This window comes from Branchiostoma floridae, chromosome 4 (genome assembly GCF_000003815.2).
Source record: "Branchiostoma floridae strain S238N-H82 chromosome 4, Bfl_VNyyK, whole genome shotgun sequence".
NCBI lineage: Eukaryota > Metazoa > Chordata > Leptocardii > Amphioxiformes > Branchiostomatidae > Branchiostoma > Branchiostoma floridae.
The window spans coordinates 33435838-33454333 of record NC_049982.1 but is presented as its reverse complement, the minus strand read 5'-3'; the positions used below and the strand labels follow the sequence as shown (position 1 = coordinate 33454333).

The following is an 18496-nucleotide window of genomic DNA, read 5'->3' as shown; positions in this document are numbered from 1 at the left end:
TGGCATAAGAAGGGGGAGTGAGATACGTAGATTTTCCAGTGTTACCAATTTGCATCACAAATTTTTGCCTGTTATCAGGTGAGATGGGGGGCTTTGAGCGCACCCTACGCACAAAGTTTGCCCCACACAAACCAACACAAATCTAACCTTCCATGTCTACCAAGATCTAGCAAAGATCTTCGCACCTCCCTACTGACCAAAGGCGAGGTGACACACCGTGGAACTACTCATCACACACACACTGAAAGTAACGGTCCATGGTTACCGGTGAGATAACCACCCATTCGATCAAGATGTGACAGTACATAGTTCCACACACGTTGTAACCACCCATCACAACTCAGTAATGGACCATGGTTACACAGTCCCAGAAACTCCGCGGGCAACCCTCTTGGCGAACCAAGGTAGGCACCGTGGGACGTCTCTACCACGAGAACGTCCCTTTTTCTATGTTGTGCGGCCCCCATTCTGGGACTGTTTCCTGGAGCTCAATGTCTCCCAACAAGTACAGAGTAAACCATAGTACTCCCTTGTTGAACTTAAATGGAAAGGTTCTTTTTGACATAATCTGTGGTAACACTGAAAGATCCTTGTATCCGTTCCCGGTTTGTTTATTCAGAAACTCAACTTCTCCTAAAGGACCTTGCTTTACTTCTAGGTTAACAGAGTATCGTAACAACCAAGGTAAACTATAGTGTTTCAGAGGATACCTAACAATCTGTTTAAAATTTGGATCAACCATAAGGAAACCGAGAGGAAAAGGCAACATACACATTTCCTCCAAAAGGCTCAATATTATCGATCAGATAGCACAGCAAGTCTATTGCAAGGTCCATATACCTACTACTTGAGTCTTGCTGCGAGCCGGCGACCGTTTTACCCTGGGTGCCAAAAGTTTTTATAGCCAATAGCGGGCTGGTCGGTTAAATCCATGCTCTTGTCCAGCAGGTGTTTAACACACCTTGACTCAAAACTTAAAACAAACTAGTTACAACTTTGAACAAGTCAAATAAAGGGTGGGTAGGGTGGGAAAAACTTGACAGCTCCTGCTTGAAGTCTGAGTCAGAATTGAGATAGCTTGACTGGAGTCTGAATATATCCCCAGCTTGGGTTATTAACAATTCAAAGCTAATTACTGACACCAAGCTAGTATGGTAGACGAAGGAGTTGTTTGGAGAGACGACTGATTACTGCCGGGTAGGTGAGAATTAGGCTGGAAGCGTTAAAACAACATTTTGAAAGAGACATTCACACTATAAAATGAGATTCGTCTGGCAACCAGCTTGGTGTAAAGTTAGCACAAGTATAAGAATCTATGAATCTAATAGCAAGCTTTGCTAAGGGAGACGAATGTCTGGGACCACAGATTGGGCTGTCAAATTCATCTCACCAGCTGGATTTGACGAATTAACATCACTCAACCATTGCAAGAATGGTTAAGTTCACATTAATTGTCATTCATCCAGCTTGCATACACACATGTTAACTAAAATAACATACAATTGAATAAAGGACAACAACACAGTTCTTGTGGCATAAGAAGGGGGAGTGAGATACGTAAGATTTCCAGTGTTACCAATTTGCATCACAAATTTTTGCCTGTTATCAGGTGAGATGGGGGGCTTTGAGCGCAACCTACGCACAAAGTTTGCCCACAAAGGTAACGTGTTCCTCAGGAATACGTTACCTTCCCCCCATATAGACCTGACTACTATGTCTAGTCAAGTTAAAAGAGACCTCTTTTAACTGATCTGTAGCCAAAGAGATGTATAGCTTGTAACACTCTGACGACCATCTGCCTAGGATCTGAATCAACCAAGGAGGGATACCTCTTTCTGCAGCTGTTGTAGCTGCACCCTTCCGAAAGGAGTGGGAGGCATAATGACTCGAATTGATACCTAACATAGTCAAGGCTTGTCTTAGAACAAGGGTCAAATTTGACCTTGTGAGGAAAGTTCCTGACCAGAGCCTGAATAAAGGCCCTTCCTGGTACCTTCTCGAGAGATAGAGTTCTCTCAAAGCTTTTACTGGGCATAACGCTGAGAAGGTTTGTCCCAAGATAATGGGTACACCTTTTCTACCTGGGTCAGTCTTGGACCCTTTGATAACAATTTGGATGTAGGAGGGCTGGAACACATTGGGAACGAAAGTCACATCATCCCATTGCAGATGAAAAGCTGGATCGAAACGTGTCCAAGAATCGCAAGTGAATTCACCAACCCTCAGAAAACCAAAGAAAGCTACCAGGAAGGAAGTTTTGTACACCAAGTTATCAAAAGGCTTATTTTGAAAGATGAGCTCCAATTTGTTACACAAGCCTTGGAGAATTGGGAGTGTTATGGGTAGGCGTAGTCTCCTTGGTTGTTCTCCTTTACAATTTCTAATTCCCTGAACAATGCGATCAAGTAGAAATGACCCTTTAGTCGGGTCTTCAAAACCTTGTTCCAGATGTAAGTTGCGTACAGCATGTAGATACACCTTAATTGTGCCATAAGAAACCGTCTGGGCTAGGGACAACACAAAGTAGACTAAAGTGTGCTCTGAAGCTGGTAGTATATTATGCTGTACATCCCAAAGTTTGTGTCTTATACAGAACTGAATGAACCTGGTCTCTCCCGAAGAGTAAGTACTCCTAGTGTTGGGTTTAAGTGCGGCTTGGAAGTAATGTTGTGCTTGCCTTCTTAGTTCAGCATCAGTGATTCGGGGATGGAACAAGAGACTAGAGCAGCTTGCGGAGCCAGTTGTCTGAATTTGTCCATCTGAAAACGGGATAATGCATCGGCTAAGCTGTTTTCTTCGCTAGTCAGGTGGACTGCTTTCAAGACAAAGTTTTGTTCCAAAGATATGGCTACGATTGGTCTCACTAGATCCATGATCTTAGGTATTTTTGACTTCATAGAATTGATTATAGCTACTACTGACTGATTATCGCACCAAACAGTGACCCTTTTGTTACGGAAATGATCACCCCACAATGTGCAAGCTACTGTAATAGGGTACAGCTCCTGCCATTCTATGCTTATGCCTGCTTTTTTGGAAAGCCGATACTGGGAAGGCCATCTCCCATTGAACCAAAGGCCCTTGTAGAAAGCTCCGAATCCCTCTGTGCCTGATGCATCGGTAAAGATCTCTACCAGCTCGCGATTGTCGCATTCTTCTTGTAGGAAAAAAGACTTGCCGTTCCAGTTTTGTACAAAAGTCTCCCAAACAGCTAGATCTTTCCTGAACCCAGTAGTAAGTCTTATGCGATGTCTGGCACGTTTGACTCCTCTAGTCAAGGCTATCATACGTTGCAAGAAGGCCCTACCTGCTGGAATGATTATGCAAACCCAATTTAGCATACCAATGAGGGACTGTAGTTCTTTTAGAGTGCATCTGTTTCTAGCCCTCCAATCCACAAAGCTCATTTTTAGACGCTGTAGTTTGTCTAATGGAAGCCTAGCTTCTTGCTTCAAAGAATCTAGCTCAATTCCCATGAAAACTAGCACTTGAGAAGGTCCTTCTGTTTTCTCCTCTGCTATTGGGACCCCTAGGTTGTTGAAAACCTTCAACATGGTTTGAAGTTTATCCTTACATAGTTGCTCGTTTGGTGTTGTGGCCAAAAGAAAATCATCCAAGATATGGATAATTTCTTCAATTTGGTGATTAAACTTGAGAATCCATTCCAACATATCCGAAAAAGAGCTGAAAATACAGGGGGCGCTTCGGAGACCAAAGGCTAGGCATTTATCGTAATAGAATTTATTATCCCAACAAATGCCAAACAGTTCATGTTCCTTAGGGTGTAGTGGGATGATTCTAAAGGCACATGTAGTAGCTGAATGTCCGGCTGTACTTGTCCCTGGCTTGCCTGGGGTCCCTGCTGTAGAAGCTGCTGGTTCCCTTGTTGCATCTGCTGCTGGCCCCCGTTCGGATGTTGCTGCTGGATGCCCTCTTGAGTCCCTGTGTTGCGCCGTTTCTCTTCCTCTGCCTTATAGCGAGCAACTTCTTCCCTGAGGCTGCGAAGTTCTTGCTGAGTGGCGTCATCCTGTTGTTGGTTGAGAGTCTTCTCTTTGTCCCTGGGTTTCTCCTTGGGTTTGTCCTTGGGGTTCTTCTTACTATTCTTATTCCCGTCCTTGCCGTTGTTGCTCCTCTCTGGAGACTTATTGTGAGCGGCTAGCCGATCCAGAGCTCTTTGTCTTTCGCTTCTTCGCCTCCGTGATGGGGGCATCTCTACCCTCTAAGACTGAGATCTTCTTGGCTCTGAAAAAACTTGACAGCTCCTGCTTGAAGTCTGAGTCAGAATTGAGATAGCTTGACTGGAGTCTGAATATATCCCCAGCTTGGGTTATTAACAATTCAAAGCTAATTACTGACACCAAGCTAGTATGGTAGACGAAGGAGTTGTTTGGAGAGACGACTGATTACTGCCGGGTAGGTGAGAATTAGGCTGGAAGCGTTAAAACAACATTTTGAAAGAGACATTCACACTATAAAATGAGATTCGTCTGGCAACCAGCTTGGTGTAAAGTTAGCACAAGTATAAGAATCTATGAATCTAATAGCAAGCTTTGCTAAGGGAGACGAATGTCTGGGACCACAGATTGGGCTGTCAAATTCATCTCACCAGCTGGATTTGACGAATTAACATCACTCAACCATTGCAAGAATGGTTAAGTTCACAATAAAGCAAGGTGGAGGGAGCTACACTTCTAGTAATGTTTCAAAACATGCACATTGTTGTTGTCTTGTAGTTGTCTAAACATGAAACAAAGAAATTGTCTAAACATGATTTACATAAGATTGGTATTTGCATACAATCCTTTTGAGTTAGTGACTTTGACTTGTACAACTGGTTTTCCCTGATTTCTTCTACCAGTTCTCAGTGATTTTTATAATTTGCAGTAGGCAATTCACAAGTTTATAGAGACAATGACAGTGTAAATGCAGGTTATTTCATGCAAAATAACCTGGGGAAAACATCATAAATTTGAATTTATCCAGTTAAAGGTCTGTTCAAAATTGGTGGAGAAGGGGTGCGTACTTTATTTGAGTTTTTCCATTTTACTTAAAAAGTGCATTCTAGGGTATCCCAAGAGGCAAAAATACACAATGTACTGTTACAGATATCACAGTAGAAGACTGTGACCACAGATGACCTGGTTGCATCCATGGTCAATCAGAATTTCATGCTTGTCAGAGGATTTTCTCCCCAGAATAGGGCGTCCAGGGGCATCAAATTTCTTGTTATTCTAAGAAAAGGGCGTCCAGATGACGCGTTGACCGCATGCCTGGCTAAAAGCCTGGCTGTGACATATACAATACATGGTCCAACTGGGTAACTTTGCATTATATAGCACACATTAGATAAATGCACGAAACACGCTGGTGAATTGGATATACAGTACACCGTGCAACTGAAGGAGTTTCATAACATCAGCAAAATGGCTGAAGGAACGTGATCCCCACACTCCTCTGCCTATCCAACTTAGCGAGGACCGGAGGCATGTTTTTTAACACGATCTTACAAGTTTCAGCTACTCGTTTAAGTTTTAAAACATTTTTCATGTAGAAAAACCCAGATAAGGTGTCCACAAAAACCCCGGACACACTCCCACCAGGGAAAAAAAAAGGGACACCACATATCTAGGTCAGCGTTGTGTGGCTGAACCACCAAAATAATCCCGGGGCACCCAGCTAACCAATTCTCCTGACTCAAGGCCCTAACGCCTACTTCTAACACAAGATCCTACTATGCACGCATGGGGGAAAAATACCAGACATACATGTCCAATTCTGGGAATTCCTGGCAAATGGTTGCACACTATAATATTAGGCTAGCCCTTGAGGCATCGCCAAAAAGCGTCTTTTGTGGGGAGTGGAGTTTGTAATTGCTATAAACAAAGACCATACAGTCTTAGATCTCATTGTATCCTAAACCCGTCACTGTAAATCTGCTCTAACTGTATACAACTAGAGGCACCTTGCCATTGTATTACCTGATACTCGAGTATAGCATGGATTGAATAAACATGGCTCACAAATAGCAATTGAACTGGTTTGGCTCAGAATTTCTGATAAGATAATATAGAAGCTATAGAACCCAAGCCCTCCTATTCTTACAACATGAACATAGTTAAATGACAATTCTAAAAAGTGTTTCAATGTATCCAAAGGACATGGGCAGTCCTTGGAACTATAGCCTACAAGAAATATTTGGTATTCCACACAGGTTTTTATGGTATGTTCCACAGCTAAGAATAAATCACCTTCTACGAGTTATGGTTGTCCCATTCACTGTGCCAGGCTTCTCCTGATTGAACAAGTCATTGACTGGGATGATGGCTATGGCCTTGAGAGGGGGCCATGAAAGGTTGGTGCTGGTTGTGGTTTTCCAGGGTAGGGAATCTTTTATGTATGTTGAAGTATTGATCGAATGGAAGAAGAATATGCACACTGTACACAGTTGAGAATTGTTGTTCTATAGAGGTTACTTTTTACCTCCATGAAATAACATGGAGGTTACGTTTTCACTAGTGTTTGTGCGTCTATATGTTTGCATGTGTCGACGAGATGACTCAAACAGCTTGGTGGATTGGTTTCATACTTGGTGTGTAGGTAGGGTGTTTCTTCAGTCAACCAGCGAGAACTCAAGTTGCTGGCCATAACACAAAACAGATTCAATTTAGGAGGCAAAATATCAAAATGAAAGCTATAATTTAGTATAAACTTTCACTATCCCATGTAAGCAGGATTTACAGAGCTTTGGCATTCATGATGAGTCATTCGCCAGATCCAGCTAATTACAAAACGTTTTGGAAACGTCTGGCTAGAGAATGTGTTTTGGAGCATCCATGTTTACAAATTAATCCCTGCCTGGCTTACCAAACAATCAAACCATTCTTTAGAGGGGTGAACAAAGAATGGATAAGACCTGTAAAAGTAAAAAGTGTGGCAATGAAATGCATTTGCCATGGCGACGGAGTTATGGTTTATATGTATTAGATTGTACATTTGCTGTTGTTGGTGTGTTTTAGTATTCGCCTTTTATCCTATGACCTGGCTGTATTTATAAAGGTCGTTTAACACGATGAATGTTTGCAGGGCACAGTTGTCAAGGAAAAATAAAGTTCTCCTGTGTGTGGCGAGTACTGTTCCTTGATATCACATTCAACAAACAAAACTTGCTAAGTTATTGAATTTTTTATCATACAAAGTAAAAGTGAACATTAGTGATCATATCAACAGAAATAAGCTCACATTCACAAATTATGTTTCCTTTCAATGACAACAAAAACAAAACAGGCTTGCTTGGACTGCAAACAGGTAACAAGCGTGTAACAACACTTATTTGGTTATTTTATGTTGTGCAATGATATGTATTGTACAATATTCCAGGCCAACCTGAAAACAAGTCAATGACCTGTGGGTAGGGTAGAATTTTAAAACACCAGTGGGAGTCAAATACTCCACAAAACAGATTCCTTTGTTGCGAAATGGACCAATGTTTTGAGTATTGTCCATTCACAAGTTCTCACATACTGAATCAGGTCCAGGTTCAGGTCCTGACCTGGACCTGATCCTCAGGACCTGAACCGGACCTGGACCCGAATTTTCTGTACTGGTACCCACCCCTACCTGTGAGTGTATGTACTGGAAAAATAATAAACTGTATACAACATAAAATAACTGTATAGTGCGCCTTAAAATTTTGGTACAAAACATGTACACACACCAAAATGTAGATTATTTGCTTTTCTATCTGATCCCACCATGCTGATTGCTTCGAACTGAGGCTCTGAGATGCAAATGAGACTGGCGTACACCATACCCATGCTCCACCCGAACCCAAAGTGATTTCAGTGGCTTGCGAGCAGTCAAAACTCACCGCCAGTTCTGATACCACCATGCACACGTAATGGCGGTGTGAGCCTTGGGACCAGGGTTGTAGCCAGCCTGAAATCATTTTCCGTCAACTCGATTTTGAATGGGAATCCCATCGAGCGCCAAAAACGCAAGACATCGTGAGATGTTCCAAGGGGGTCTTGGGTCCTGAAAATTTAGAAATCTATAGACCCTCTAAAAAGCTATTTCCTTAAATAAATTGGTAAATTTAGCTGGTAAACTATGCTGTTCAGCTGCATCTGTTTTGGTGAAAAATTACACAAAGTCTTTCAGTTTTTTTTTCTATTTTGACATAAATATATCTGTGTCCATCACAGAGGACGGAATGGGCAAATTTTTTCCCCGTCCCCAGCTGCAAAATTCCATAAAAGGATGGAAGGACAGGCACTGGCTGGGACTAAAAAGCCTACCCATGGAGGTAATGGTTCAGTCCTGCATGATGCAACTACGCACGTGCAGGAAATATTCCTGACATAACTATACAATTCTGGGAATTCTTGCAGGAAATATTCCTGACATAACTATACAATTCTGGGAATTCTTGACAACCGGACGCACAGTTCTCTGTTAGGCTCGCCCCTATGGCGTCGCCAAAAACCCTGCAAACCTCTGTCTGCAGTTGTGAGAGGTAGATCCACAAACACAGGTCATGGGGTGTCAGTTTTAAATAGCAGGGTCAGACATGTGGTGAATTTGTTTGTGGAAGTGGGGTCATGTGCCCAGGAAAAGGTCAGGTGATTTTCATGACGAATTCACTCCATATGGTGTGCCTTTTCTCATGGGATTGTCACACATTTTTGTTATGCAAAACCTGCTGTGGGACAGTTAATGTCTATGTGCACACTATATTTTGATGGCCATTATGTGTACAAAATATATCAAGCTGATATTTCTACATTATTTTCCTCCTTTTGAAAGCCATAAAAGCAATAAGATAATAGTAATACTAATACTGCAAATACTTCTTTTCTGACTTACCTGCTAACATACTGCAAAGGGGAAGTGTTTCAGATGTTAATGTGATTTGAGGAGTGACCTCTTTAACTCAAACACAAAACCATCAAGTAAATATCGGTTTTGTCTTGTGCATCACCTACATTTGTACTCCCTCGTTCAAACTAGGAACACTACATTTTCTTCCAACTGCAAAATTAAATCCATTTAAACTTTACAATGTATTGTTAATTGGAGTTGACTAGAGAATTTTAATCTGACAAGTAGCAAGATAAATACATCATCAAAGGATGATTTTCACCTACCAGGGCAGGCCAGAGGATGGCAGACTTGGAGATGCCCCTACGCTGGCCCCACACCAATGTTTTCTCCACAAGGAACACCTGGAAGCCTCCCTCATAAACCTTGAGCCACTCTCGCTGCTCCCAGTCCCGGTCATCAAACTCCACGTAAACCTGCCGCAGCAAATCAGACAATTGTTGCAATAAAATCTCTACCAACTGTTGTAAAAAATTCTCATGGTGGCAGTACTTTTTATTTTTATTCATTCAAAATGCAACAGTACATTACACAGACCTATAGGCAGCACAAGCTGATTACATAGGTCTACAAATAACATAACATAACAATGGTACAAGACAATTTCACATAAAACAGCATATACATAATAATTTCAAAGAAACAGGAAATAAAATATTACATAACTACAGAAACCTAAGAGTAAAAACATTCTACGGGAGGTCAGAGGTCAAACTTTTAGGTAATGACATACGAACAAGTTTCATTGTAGGTAAGTAAATACAAGTAAGTAAGGCTATCTATTAAAGGCAGTACTTATTTTCAATATCACTTACAGCATGCAAAAAAACATCACCCTATATCCTTGGAACCTGAGTTCACCTTCCTACAAGTACAAGATCATGCTAGAATCTGTTCATACAAAAATGAGAATTATGGCTGTCTAAGATGACTGTAAATGCATTTAAGTTCGCGGGGGTTTAATTTCGCGGTAGCGGGAAAAATAACTTTTCGCGGTGGTTTTAATTTCGCGGTAACACCATAGACTGTAGTCTAATACTATAATAGAAAAATGTTCGCGGTGGTTTTAAGTTCGCGGTGAAGTGGTCCACCGCGAACATTTCTGCATTTACAGTATATCAAATACAACTTCTTGAACTAGCAAAATTTCAATGGATGGATACTCCATAATATTATGAAACAAAGCACTGCTTACAACCACATAGTACTTGAAAATCTTTCTCACCAAAATACTTTCACTGATTGAAACATTATGACCACGTTCAATCCAGAGTAGTCTGTCTCTTTCATGAGTGTTGCCTTCCTAGACTATAAGTAAAGTCATTTCCCACTCTACATGATTGTATTGTTGCTTGGTCAGGCTACAGTGCATACAATCTTCCCAATATTGATCCATGAACCATTCTGAATAGTAATCAAGTGGCAAATAGGAAAGATTGTAAGCTTTCAACTCACTATCATACGTGTTGCCATTAGACTACTGTTCAGAGGAGTATAGTTTCTATGGAAAACATGGGTTTGTCATATCAAAACATAATTAGAATCTTGCCCAAAATAACGCCCTGTTCATGATGCAAACAAAAATCAAAATGGTTTCATACATTTCGGTAAGACAAACAGAGTTTTGCAAACATGTAAATGCAGAAATGTCTGTTTGTTTGTTTTAGTTTACCAGGGGTGACATAACGCCTTTTGTGTCATACCTGGGCCGCGAAAACGTTCGATACAAGTGTTCCGGACCATGTGATAACTTTCTGTATTACACGGGCTTCCTTCGAGTAAATCAAACTATTTCAAACGGGCCGAATTGCTGTTGTTACAATCTTTTGTTCGAGGATACAACATTTTCTCAACTTCTGGTGCATTTCCTATCGAAACATGTGTTTTCTCAGGTTGGTATGACATAAAAATAAAATACAACACAATGTATTCCGCATCGCCCCCGGTCCCAGCCCTCCCGCGGGTCGGATCCTTCCCGCGGTCGGGCTGGTACCTCGGGTGATACGGAATACACCGTGTTGTATTCTATTATTTCTATATATCTCAGAGCTTTTCAATGTGCCCTAGGGAGGTTAATGCATAAACCTGTCAATACAACTCATAGCAAACAATACATAATATCATTTTACGATATAAGTAAATCAAAATGTAATATAAACATTATATGACTGATTAAACTGTTTCTTACTTAGCACTAGCAGTTTTGACAGTTTTGTATTGATTATGTTGATTATGTAAATCAGTTCCCTATTTTCAAATTTGGTGCCTGTCATGAATTACATTACAGAATTATTGAAATCAAATCATTGAAAACAATAGAATACCATTTCCTCATTACTTACGCAAATCAAGTACTCATTAGCATAATATGCATATCATTACATGTTTGCCAAGCTACCTACATGCCCAAATGCTAAAAATCTGTTGTTCCTTTCTTCAGTTATCGAGTTTAGAATGTTTTCACAAAAAAGCCCAAGGAGTTCTTAAATCATAAGGGCCCCAAGACTTTTTTTAAAAAAAACAGACAGACAGGGATAGAAATAAATTTTTTTTGCTACATGCAAAATTGCAAGTTACCAAAAATTTTACGTGCAAACTGAAAAATTTACATGCAAAATACTGAAATGTTCCAGCCAGCATCTATCATTCCGTCCTTTGGCAGAATTTTGCCCATTCTGTCACTTTTGGTTGACAGAAATTGACGCATGAAAGTATAGACAGAACTTGAAATTTTGGAAAAATATCCACATAATCAGCATGTAAGTTTGCAGCAAAGCCAACTTTGACTATTTATAACACCTACTGACAACCGGTGACGATCCCCGTCAGACAAACAAAGGCACCTTGGCCTCAGTATTTTTACTATAGGCCAGGTATTTTCAACATGCAATATTGCAACTTCAGAATATTTTTACATGCAAATCTCAAAAATTATGTGCAAATTGCAAGTTAAGTATGTGTTATTCGACCCCTGACAGAAAAAAAATTGCAACAAGTCTGGTTTAAGGGCCAGAGGTTCTGGTTGTTGAGTCCAGACCTGAACCTATGATATATGTAATCAAAATAATATGCAAAATTGCATGTTAGCATGTATTTTACATGTAGTTTGAAAAATATACTGTACATGCAAAATTATGTACAGGCAGTACTACATTAGTGGACACAAATGCTCAGTAATTAAGACAAAAACAGAGCAATACAATACCTAAAACTTAAAAAGGTTCTGAAACTTTTTTTCAGCTTCCTTCATCAACTGTGTCCATGCTACTTCTGTCCAATGAAAAAAAAAAGACAATAAGCAGGAAGGTTTGGACAAAAGATAATAAGCAGGCAGTTTCTTTTCTGCGTTGTGTAAAGTTTTCATTGGCTGGCCACGACAGAAAGAAAAAGAACACAGACCAGTCGGCTAGTGAAAACATTAAAAACTAGAAAGGCAACATTTTTGAAAAAAAATGCAGGATGTGGGCGAAGGGAAAAGAAAGCAAAAATCGCAGGAAAAGAACCAACAAGAAAGACAACATTTTCGCGAAAATGCAGCAAAAAGAAAAAAAAATTTAAAACATTGTCTGTCCACGGATTCGATCCCGGAGCGTTGGTTTACCACGCGTGAATAATCCCACTGAGCCAGTGCTACAACATGTTACGAGCGCAGGTTTTAACAGGTATACAAGTGTATTGCGTTGCTTGAAAAAAACCGTGAGCTTCCGCTGGCTATTTTTCTCGCTTATAATCGAAGGTATTTCAGTAAAACTTGGACAGAATACTAGAATAATTTTTTGTGGGGCATTTTTATGTTGTTATTTAGCCGATTAGATGCTCTGAACTTGCTGCATTTTCAACGTTTTTCGGCCCCGTAACCGGTTCTACCCAACGTCCAATACCCCTACTTTTTGTGATACTGCGCTGCCGAGTGCATTTTGTGACCTGTGCGTTGATAGGTTTACCCCTGACGTATCCACCAGACAGTCAGAATGTTAGCCAATCAAAAAGCTGGAAACGTGGACTGCATGCTACAGGTTCCATTTTTTCTGAGTTTTGATTGGTCGGGTGGAATATCTGTAGAGAATACTAAATGTGTGGCTTCTCCCACATATAAATGTACAGAAGCTTTAATGTTGAAAATTTGACATAGGCTGCTTGCTTGGACCCCTACCCAGGGGCTACAGTGCTTTCAAATTCAAGAAATGACCATAGGTAATATTCACTGAAATATTTTGCATCAGTTGCAACAATATAATATATATTATGCCGGTGATATGGACAGTCCTAGACAGACAAATAACGACGAACAGGAAAGAAAATGAAGCTATCGTGGAAAAAAAAAAAACAATGTGCATCATCGCGCAACTGCGTGCAGACAACATGCCAAACTACATATAAATACGGCAAAGGGAACAGAGATTATACAGATGCAAACACTCATCACATTGGACAACAACAATACACTGTCGTTGGAGGGTAACCTCCATCACAGAGTAACAAGTGAAAATGTACATGATGATTAAACAGACATTGTCTATTTGGAACTCATATATTCATACCCCAAATCTTATATTCATCCCCATATTGCAAAGAAATTGCATTAAATATGCCATTACTAATAAGTCTTTTGATCATGGATGAGTCAAAGGATTTCCATACCCAAACCTATAGCAAACACGTTATCCCATTATCTGCTCCTGTGCCCCCAGGTAACACAAGTCTCCTTCAGTGGTGGAACAACATTACCTCATTCTCAAAATAGAGTTCCATGAACACATACCTTCGCCAAACAAACCAGGTTTGTTATGTAGAATGATGTCTGTAGACATAAATGTGTTACTCATCACAATTTCTTATTTGAATAAAACTCACATAAACTCACATAAACTCTAATAAACTAGAGTTTGGCGACCTCATACATCCATGAAATTTTAAGAGCTTTGTTAATGTTATGCAAATGACTTACTAGGGGACCCATTATCATAAGTCTTGGGGCGGACAATACCAACCAGTTTCTCACGAAATATAAATATCAAAGATCTCTTGCCAAGAACCAGTCCCCTGAGACTTGGGAAGCTAACAGGTGTCACAGCAACCCTACAGAGTTGGAGTAGAGATACAATTTTTTTAATGCAAGAATCGCATACTCTTTCTTTATATGCCTCTCAGAGTCGCACTACTTTAACTACTTTTCACATTTTCCCTCTTCCTTCTTCACTCCCGCTTTGTCCATCTTCCCTTTTTGACCTTTCCTCTTTTCATCCCTCACCTTCTTTGTTTCCGTGTAAACCTTCTTTCCATTTTTGTCCTTCCATAGTACACCTGTGTACAGTCTATTTCCTTTTAAACATTCCATTCATTCTAATCACTCTCATTCACTTGTGCACACTCTTTTTATATCTTACCCTTCTCTTGTTATTTTTGGCCATCTTTCTTAGGCCCAATCTACACACAGTTTTTACCGATATCTGTGGAGATGTCGGGAGGGATCTAGAACGCAGGGGACCGGACACCCATGGCGCTTGCAGTCATAAACATATAGCGCGATTTTCCACATGGCGTTATATGCTAATGAGCCTTCCCGAAGTCGGGAAGCATCTACACGCGCGAAGCTGTCGGGGACCCCTGCTAAGCTTTCGGTAAGGTATCGTAGTATTCGTACGAATGGTCCGGACCTTTCGGGAGAAATTTTCCCGATATCGTAATGGCGTAGTAGTTCTATCTAGACGATGAAAAAAAGCTGTCGGCGAGAGGTTGTAGGCTCGCCGATATCGGGAAAAACTGTGTGTAGATCGTGCCTTAGACTTCAACCCTCACCTCTATGAGTGCAAGACTGCAGCCGAAAGCTCGTGCTCAGACGATTTCATTTTGGTAGTCTAGAGCCGAGATACAATTTTCCCCCAAATTCAGAAAAATAGGAGTAGTGAATCCATGAACATTAAATTGGACTGGCCTAACGTTAACATGATAACAGTCAGAGCAACCTGATACTCCGGAAGAGTAAAATCATACACATTCCATATGGTAGACGAGCCTCATAATTGGCCAAAATTCTGTTGTTTCTTTCTGGAGTTATCCTCAAATCTCGCCATCAATTATGCAAATAAGATCCCAATTTACATGATTAATATTTTGATTTTATTTTATTTCATTTGTCTAGCACATATACAGTGAAATTGTATCAAGCATTACTTAAGCTATCAGCAAACCAAAAATCAAGATGATCCGTTCATCCCTTCTCGTCCTTACATACATAACAAAAGTCTCATAGCATACCATGTTGGACACAAAACTAGTTTGTCACAATAACTGTGGGTCATCAAAACAATTGAACCATTGAAAAGGCACAATGTTGGTCAAGGTCTACTTATACAGTAACTCAATGGCATAACCTACCTGTTGGCAAGCAGCCCAAAATATACTATGTCAGTATGTGGGTGTACCTTTCCATTTGTCATGGCCTGCTCTGTCTGGCCTACATCCAAGCCCCTGACTGCATCATTATTCTAGCCGTGTACAATGCAGACTGCTAAGTGACCTTAACAACAATCTATCCATGCCACATTTTGTATGTGGTTAGATTAACTCAGAAACCCGCAAACCTGGCAGAGAATGCAGAAAGTCATCCCCATAAAAGGCTGTTTGCAGAGAGGTACAAGGGCAGTTACTGCCCTGGGAACTGGGAGAGGACAAAGTACAGAACATTCAGGTCCACTCTGGGTGTCATGCTGGGAGGAGTGTTCGTAGTGGTTCCCAATAAAGCCATATACTGCAGTCACATACGAAAATGGAAAAATGTTTGTAGCGGTTTAGAGTTCTCGGCCACCACAAAAAAACACAAAACCACAGCAAACATTTCAGTATTTATAGTATTGCCCCTTATGCAGACGTGAGAAGCATGATGGGAATGCTGCAAACCTTTTACAAATATCATTTTCAAGATCAGCTCTACTACATCTACATCTACAAGTAAATACCTCCAAATGAGGCCATTAGGGGCAAGGGGTGAGTTGAGGTCCCAGGCTAACACACGCAGGCCTCCAGCCAAAATATACTACTGTATTACTAGATTTCTGAGGATGATCTGCCCATTGTTCTGAGGTTACTGTTTTTTAATCAGAAGTATGTGCTTCAATGGGATGATCACCAGATAACAAAGTCAATTTAATGAGTTCCAAGAAGCACAATACAAAATAATATTTCGAGATTTCTTGGCATCGACAACTTTGAAATAATATGTTGAGGAACATTTTTTATACATTGCACATAGTGCTAGTATTCTTTATCTGGGGGGTAGACTAGACCACTTGATACTACAACAATTGCTACATACTCCAAATTCAATTTTAGTATCTTTAATGCGGATTCATCTCCATGTAGGTGACTGATTCACAAAATGATTTAAAAATGGCAAAGAAAAACCACTTCCTGGAGTGTGTCTGTCCCAAGTAACATGAACAGTATTTGGACAAGTCTTTAAACATGGGACCATTGTGATACAACAATGTTCTTGAGAAACTGTACTCTGAAGGGTTTACTACTTGTTACTCTGACGGGTGGGGAAGTTTCAAACATGCACAATATAGGTCAGCTTCTGTGTGTGACATGTTTGCTTGTGTGCTGTTCCCACTTACAGCTGAGCAAATAACCCCACCTTCTCTGGCCATCCTGCTCTTCAAATTTGCACTATGCTCTGTACCGCTTTGTTTACACACACATTAACGGGAGAAAACAAATGAGACAACCATAAATAACCAGTGCCCATAGATTGTAAAGATGCCATGTTAGATTTGGAAACTAGTCTGAACTAGTCTAGTGCTGCATATCCAGGGCTCGAAATACTTTTTTCTGCATACCTGCACCAGACAAATTCCACCCATACCACTCTGAATTTAGGAAGTATGGATCATACTAAAATTGTTCAGGAACCATTGCCATTTTTTCTTTTATACTTTGTAGCAACCTGAGTTGCGCCAAGCAAAATGTGGTTGCGCTGCGTAAGTGCGTAAGTGGGTATTTTGCACGCTGTTTTACTTAAACTTTGGCCAAAACTCTATAGCCTGACTCTGGTCTGACCATAGAAAGTAAAAATAAAATGCATGATAACACAGGAAGAAATTATACACTACACACAGGTGTTTGATCGCAAATGCCACTCCAATCTATTTCAATGTCCCTTGCTGTTAATCCGTATGGATAATTTGTTTTAAACATGGCTGCTTTGGGAATAAGGCAGGCAGTCTCAAATGCCTCTTTTTTTACCACCGCCCGCTCCATTATGTTTGGAAAAAAATCCGTTCATCAAGAAAATAATTTGCTTCCTCAATGATCTTTCTCAATTTGTATATCACTTGTTTGAATATGAAATGAAAATGAAATACATTTGGTTAATCCAATTGCTCTTTGACAATGAGTATTTTTCATTTTTACACGGGACACGCAACGCCTTTGGAAGGTCGTAGGACAAGTTATTTTTTGTAAATCGGCCCTTATTATCATATCATGGAGAGTTCGACAGGCCAGGTAGGGACAAAGTAGTTCTATTTTAGGCCAGGACCCCCGTTTTACGTCCCTTCCGAAAGATGATAGCAATCCCCTTACAACATGTCCGACGCTGTGATCGAACTCAGGCCCACAGATTATTCTCAAACCCAAACGTTTTCCCTGTAGAGTCATACTCTTCTGTATAAACATCCCCCTCCCCCGGAATAACCCCCCCCACACACACACACACACAAATCTTCAAAATCTAATAAACATACCCCCCCCCCCTCGGATAATTACCAAATTGACATGTAGACCATGTCCATGCTACTTCTGTCCAAGGGAAAGAACATGATAAGCAGGTTATTTACTTAAAAATACCTGAGCACCATATCAGTTAGTTGTAGAAATAATTAATACTTATAGATATCTTGTTCAAATTATAATATTATCTCCATTTTGTAATAAAAGGTATATAGTCAACCCTGTCTATAGCTGCCACTCAAGGGACTGGAGAAATGTGGCCACTATCGACAGGTGGCCACTACAGAGGAAATGCTGATCAACTGACCACGAGCAATAAGTTACACATGATTTCTCACCAAGTAACATTGTCTTGATCGTCTTCCAATTCAACTGACCTAGCCCAAATGATTGATATTGCCATGTACAACGTTGGTAATCAAGCCGACAAATTGTGAGCACAAAAAAACGCGGAAATATGGGCAGAAAAACCCAAACATTCAATATTTTACGTCTACTTGGGACATAAGAGTAGACTGCCCAACATGACCACCTCACCAACACAACCACAACAGGCCCAAATATGCCCATGACAGCCACCTCATCTTCAGCCAAATGGTTTCATCAATTTTTTAAGATAACTATGGGAAATCATTAATAAAAATAATCTGACTTTGCTATTGACAAACAATTCATTGGATGAGTCATTCTGCATCTACAGTAATGCGGTAGGAAACACGAGTCCATTCCAAGTCACAATGAGGGTTTTAGGTGATATTTGTAATAAGTCTGAATCATTTTCCATAAAAGAATATCTAAGCCACAATAAATAATTTTTCTTTTGAAATTGACTAAGAAAATGTTAATCTACTTTAATTTCTTTTAATATTTTAGAAACATTTTGAAAGTA

At 40.3% G+C, this 18496-nt stretch overlaps 1 protein-coding gene across 2 annotated transcripts in view; it reads right to left on the bottom strand.

Moving 5' to 3' along the window:
- The window catches only part of LOC118414209 (probable JmjC domain-containing histone demethylation protein 2C), a 78478-nt gene that overhangs the window by 47727 nt on the left and 12255 nt on the right, over positions 1-18496 (bottom strand). For both annotated transcript variants that reach the window (XM_035818089.1, XM_035818090.1), the window contains exon 2: positions 9144-9293. In XM_035818089.1, the coding sequence (XP_035673982.1) occupies positions 9144-9293 (150 nt within the window). The remainder of the gene's footprint in view (positions 1-9143; positions 9294-18496) is intronic.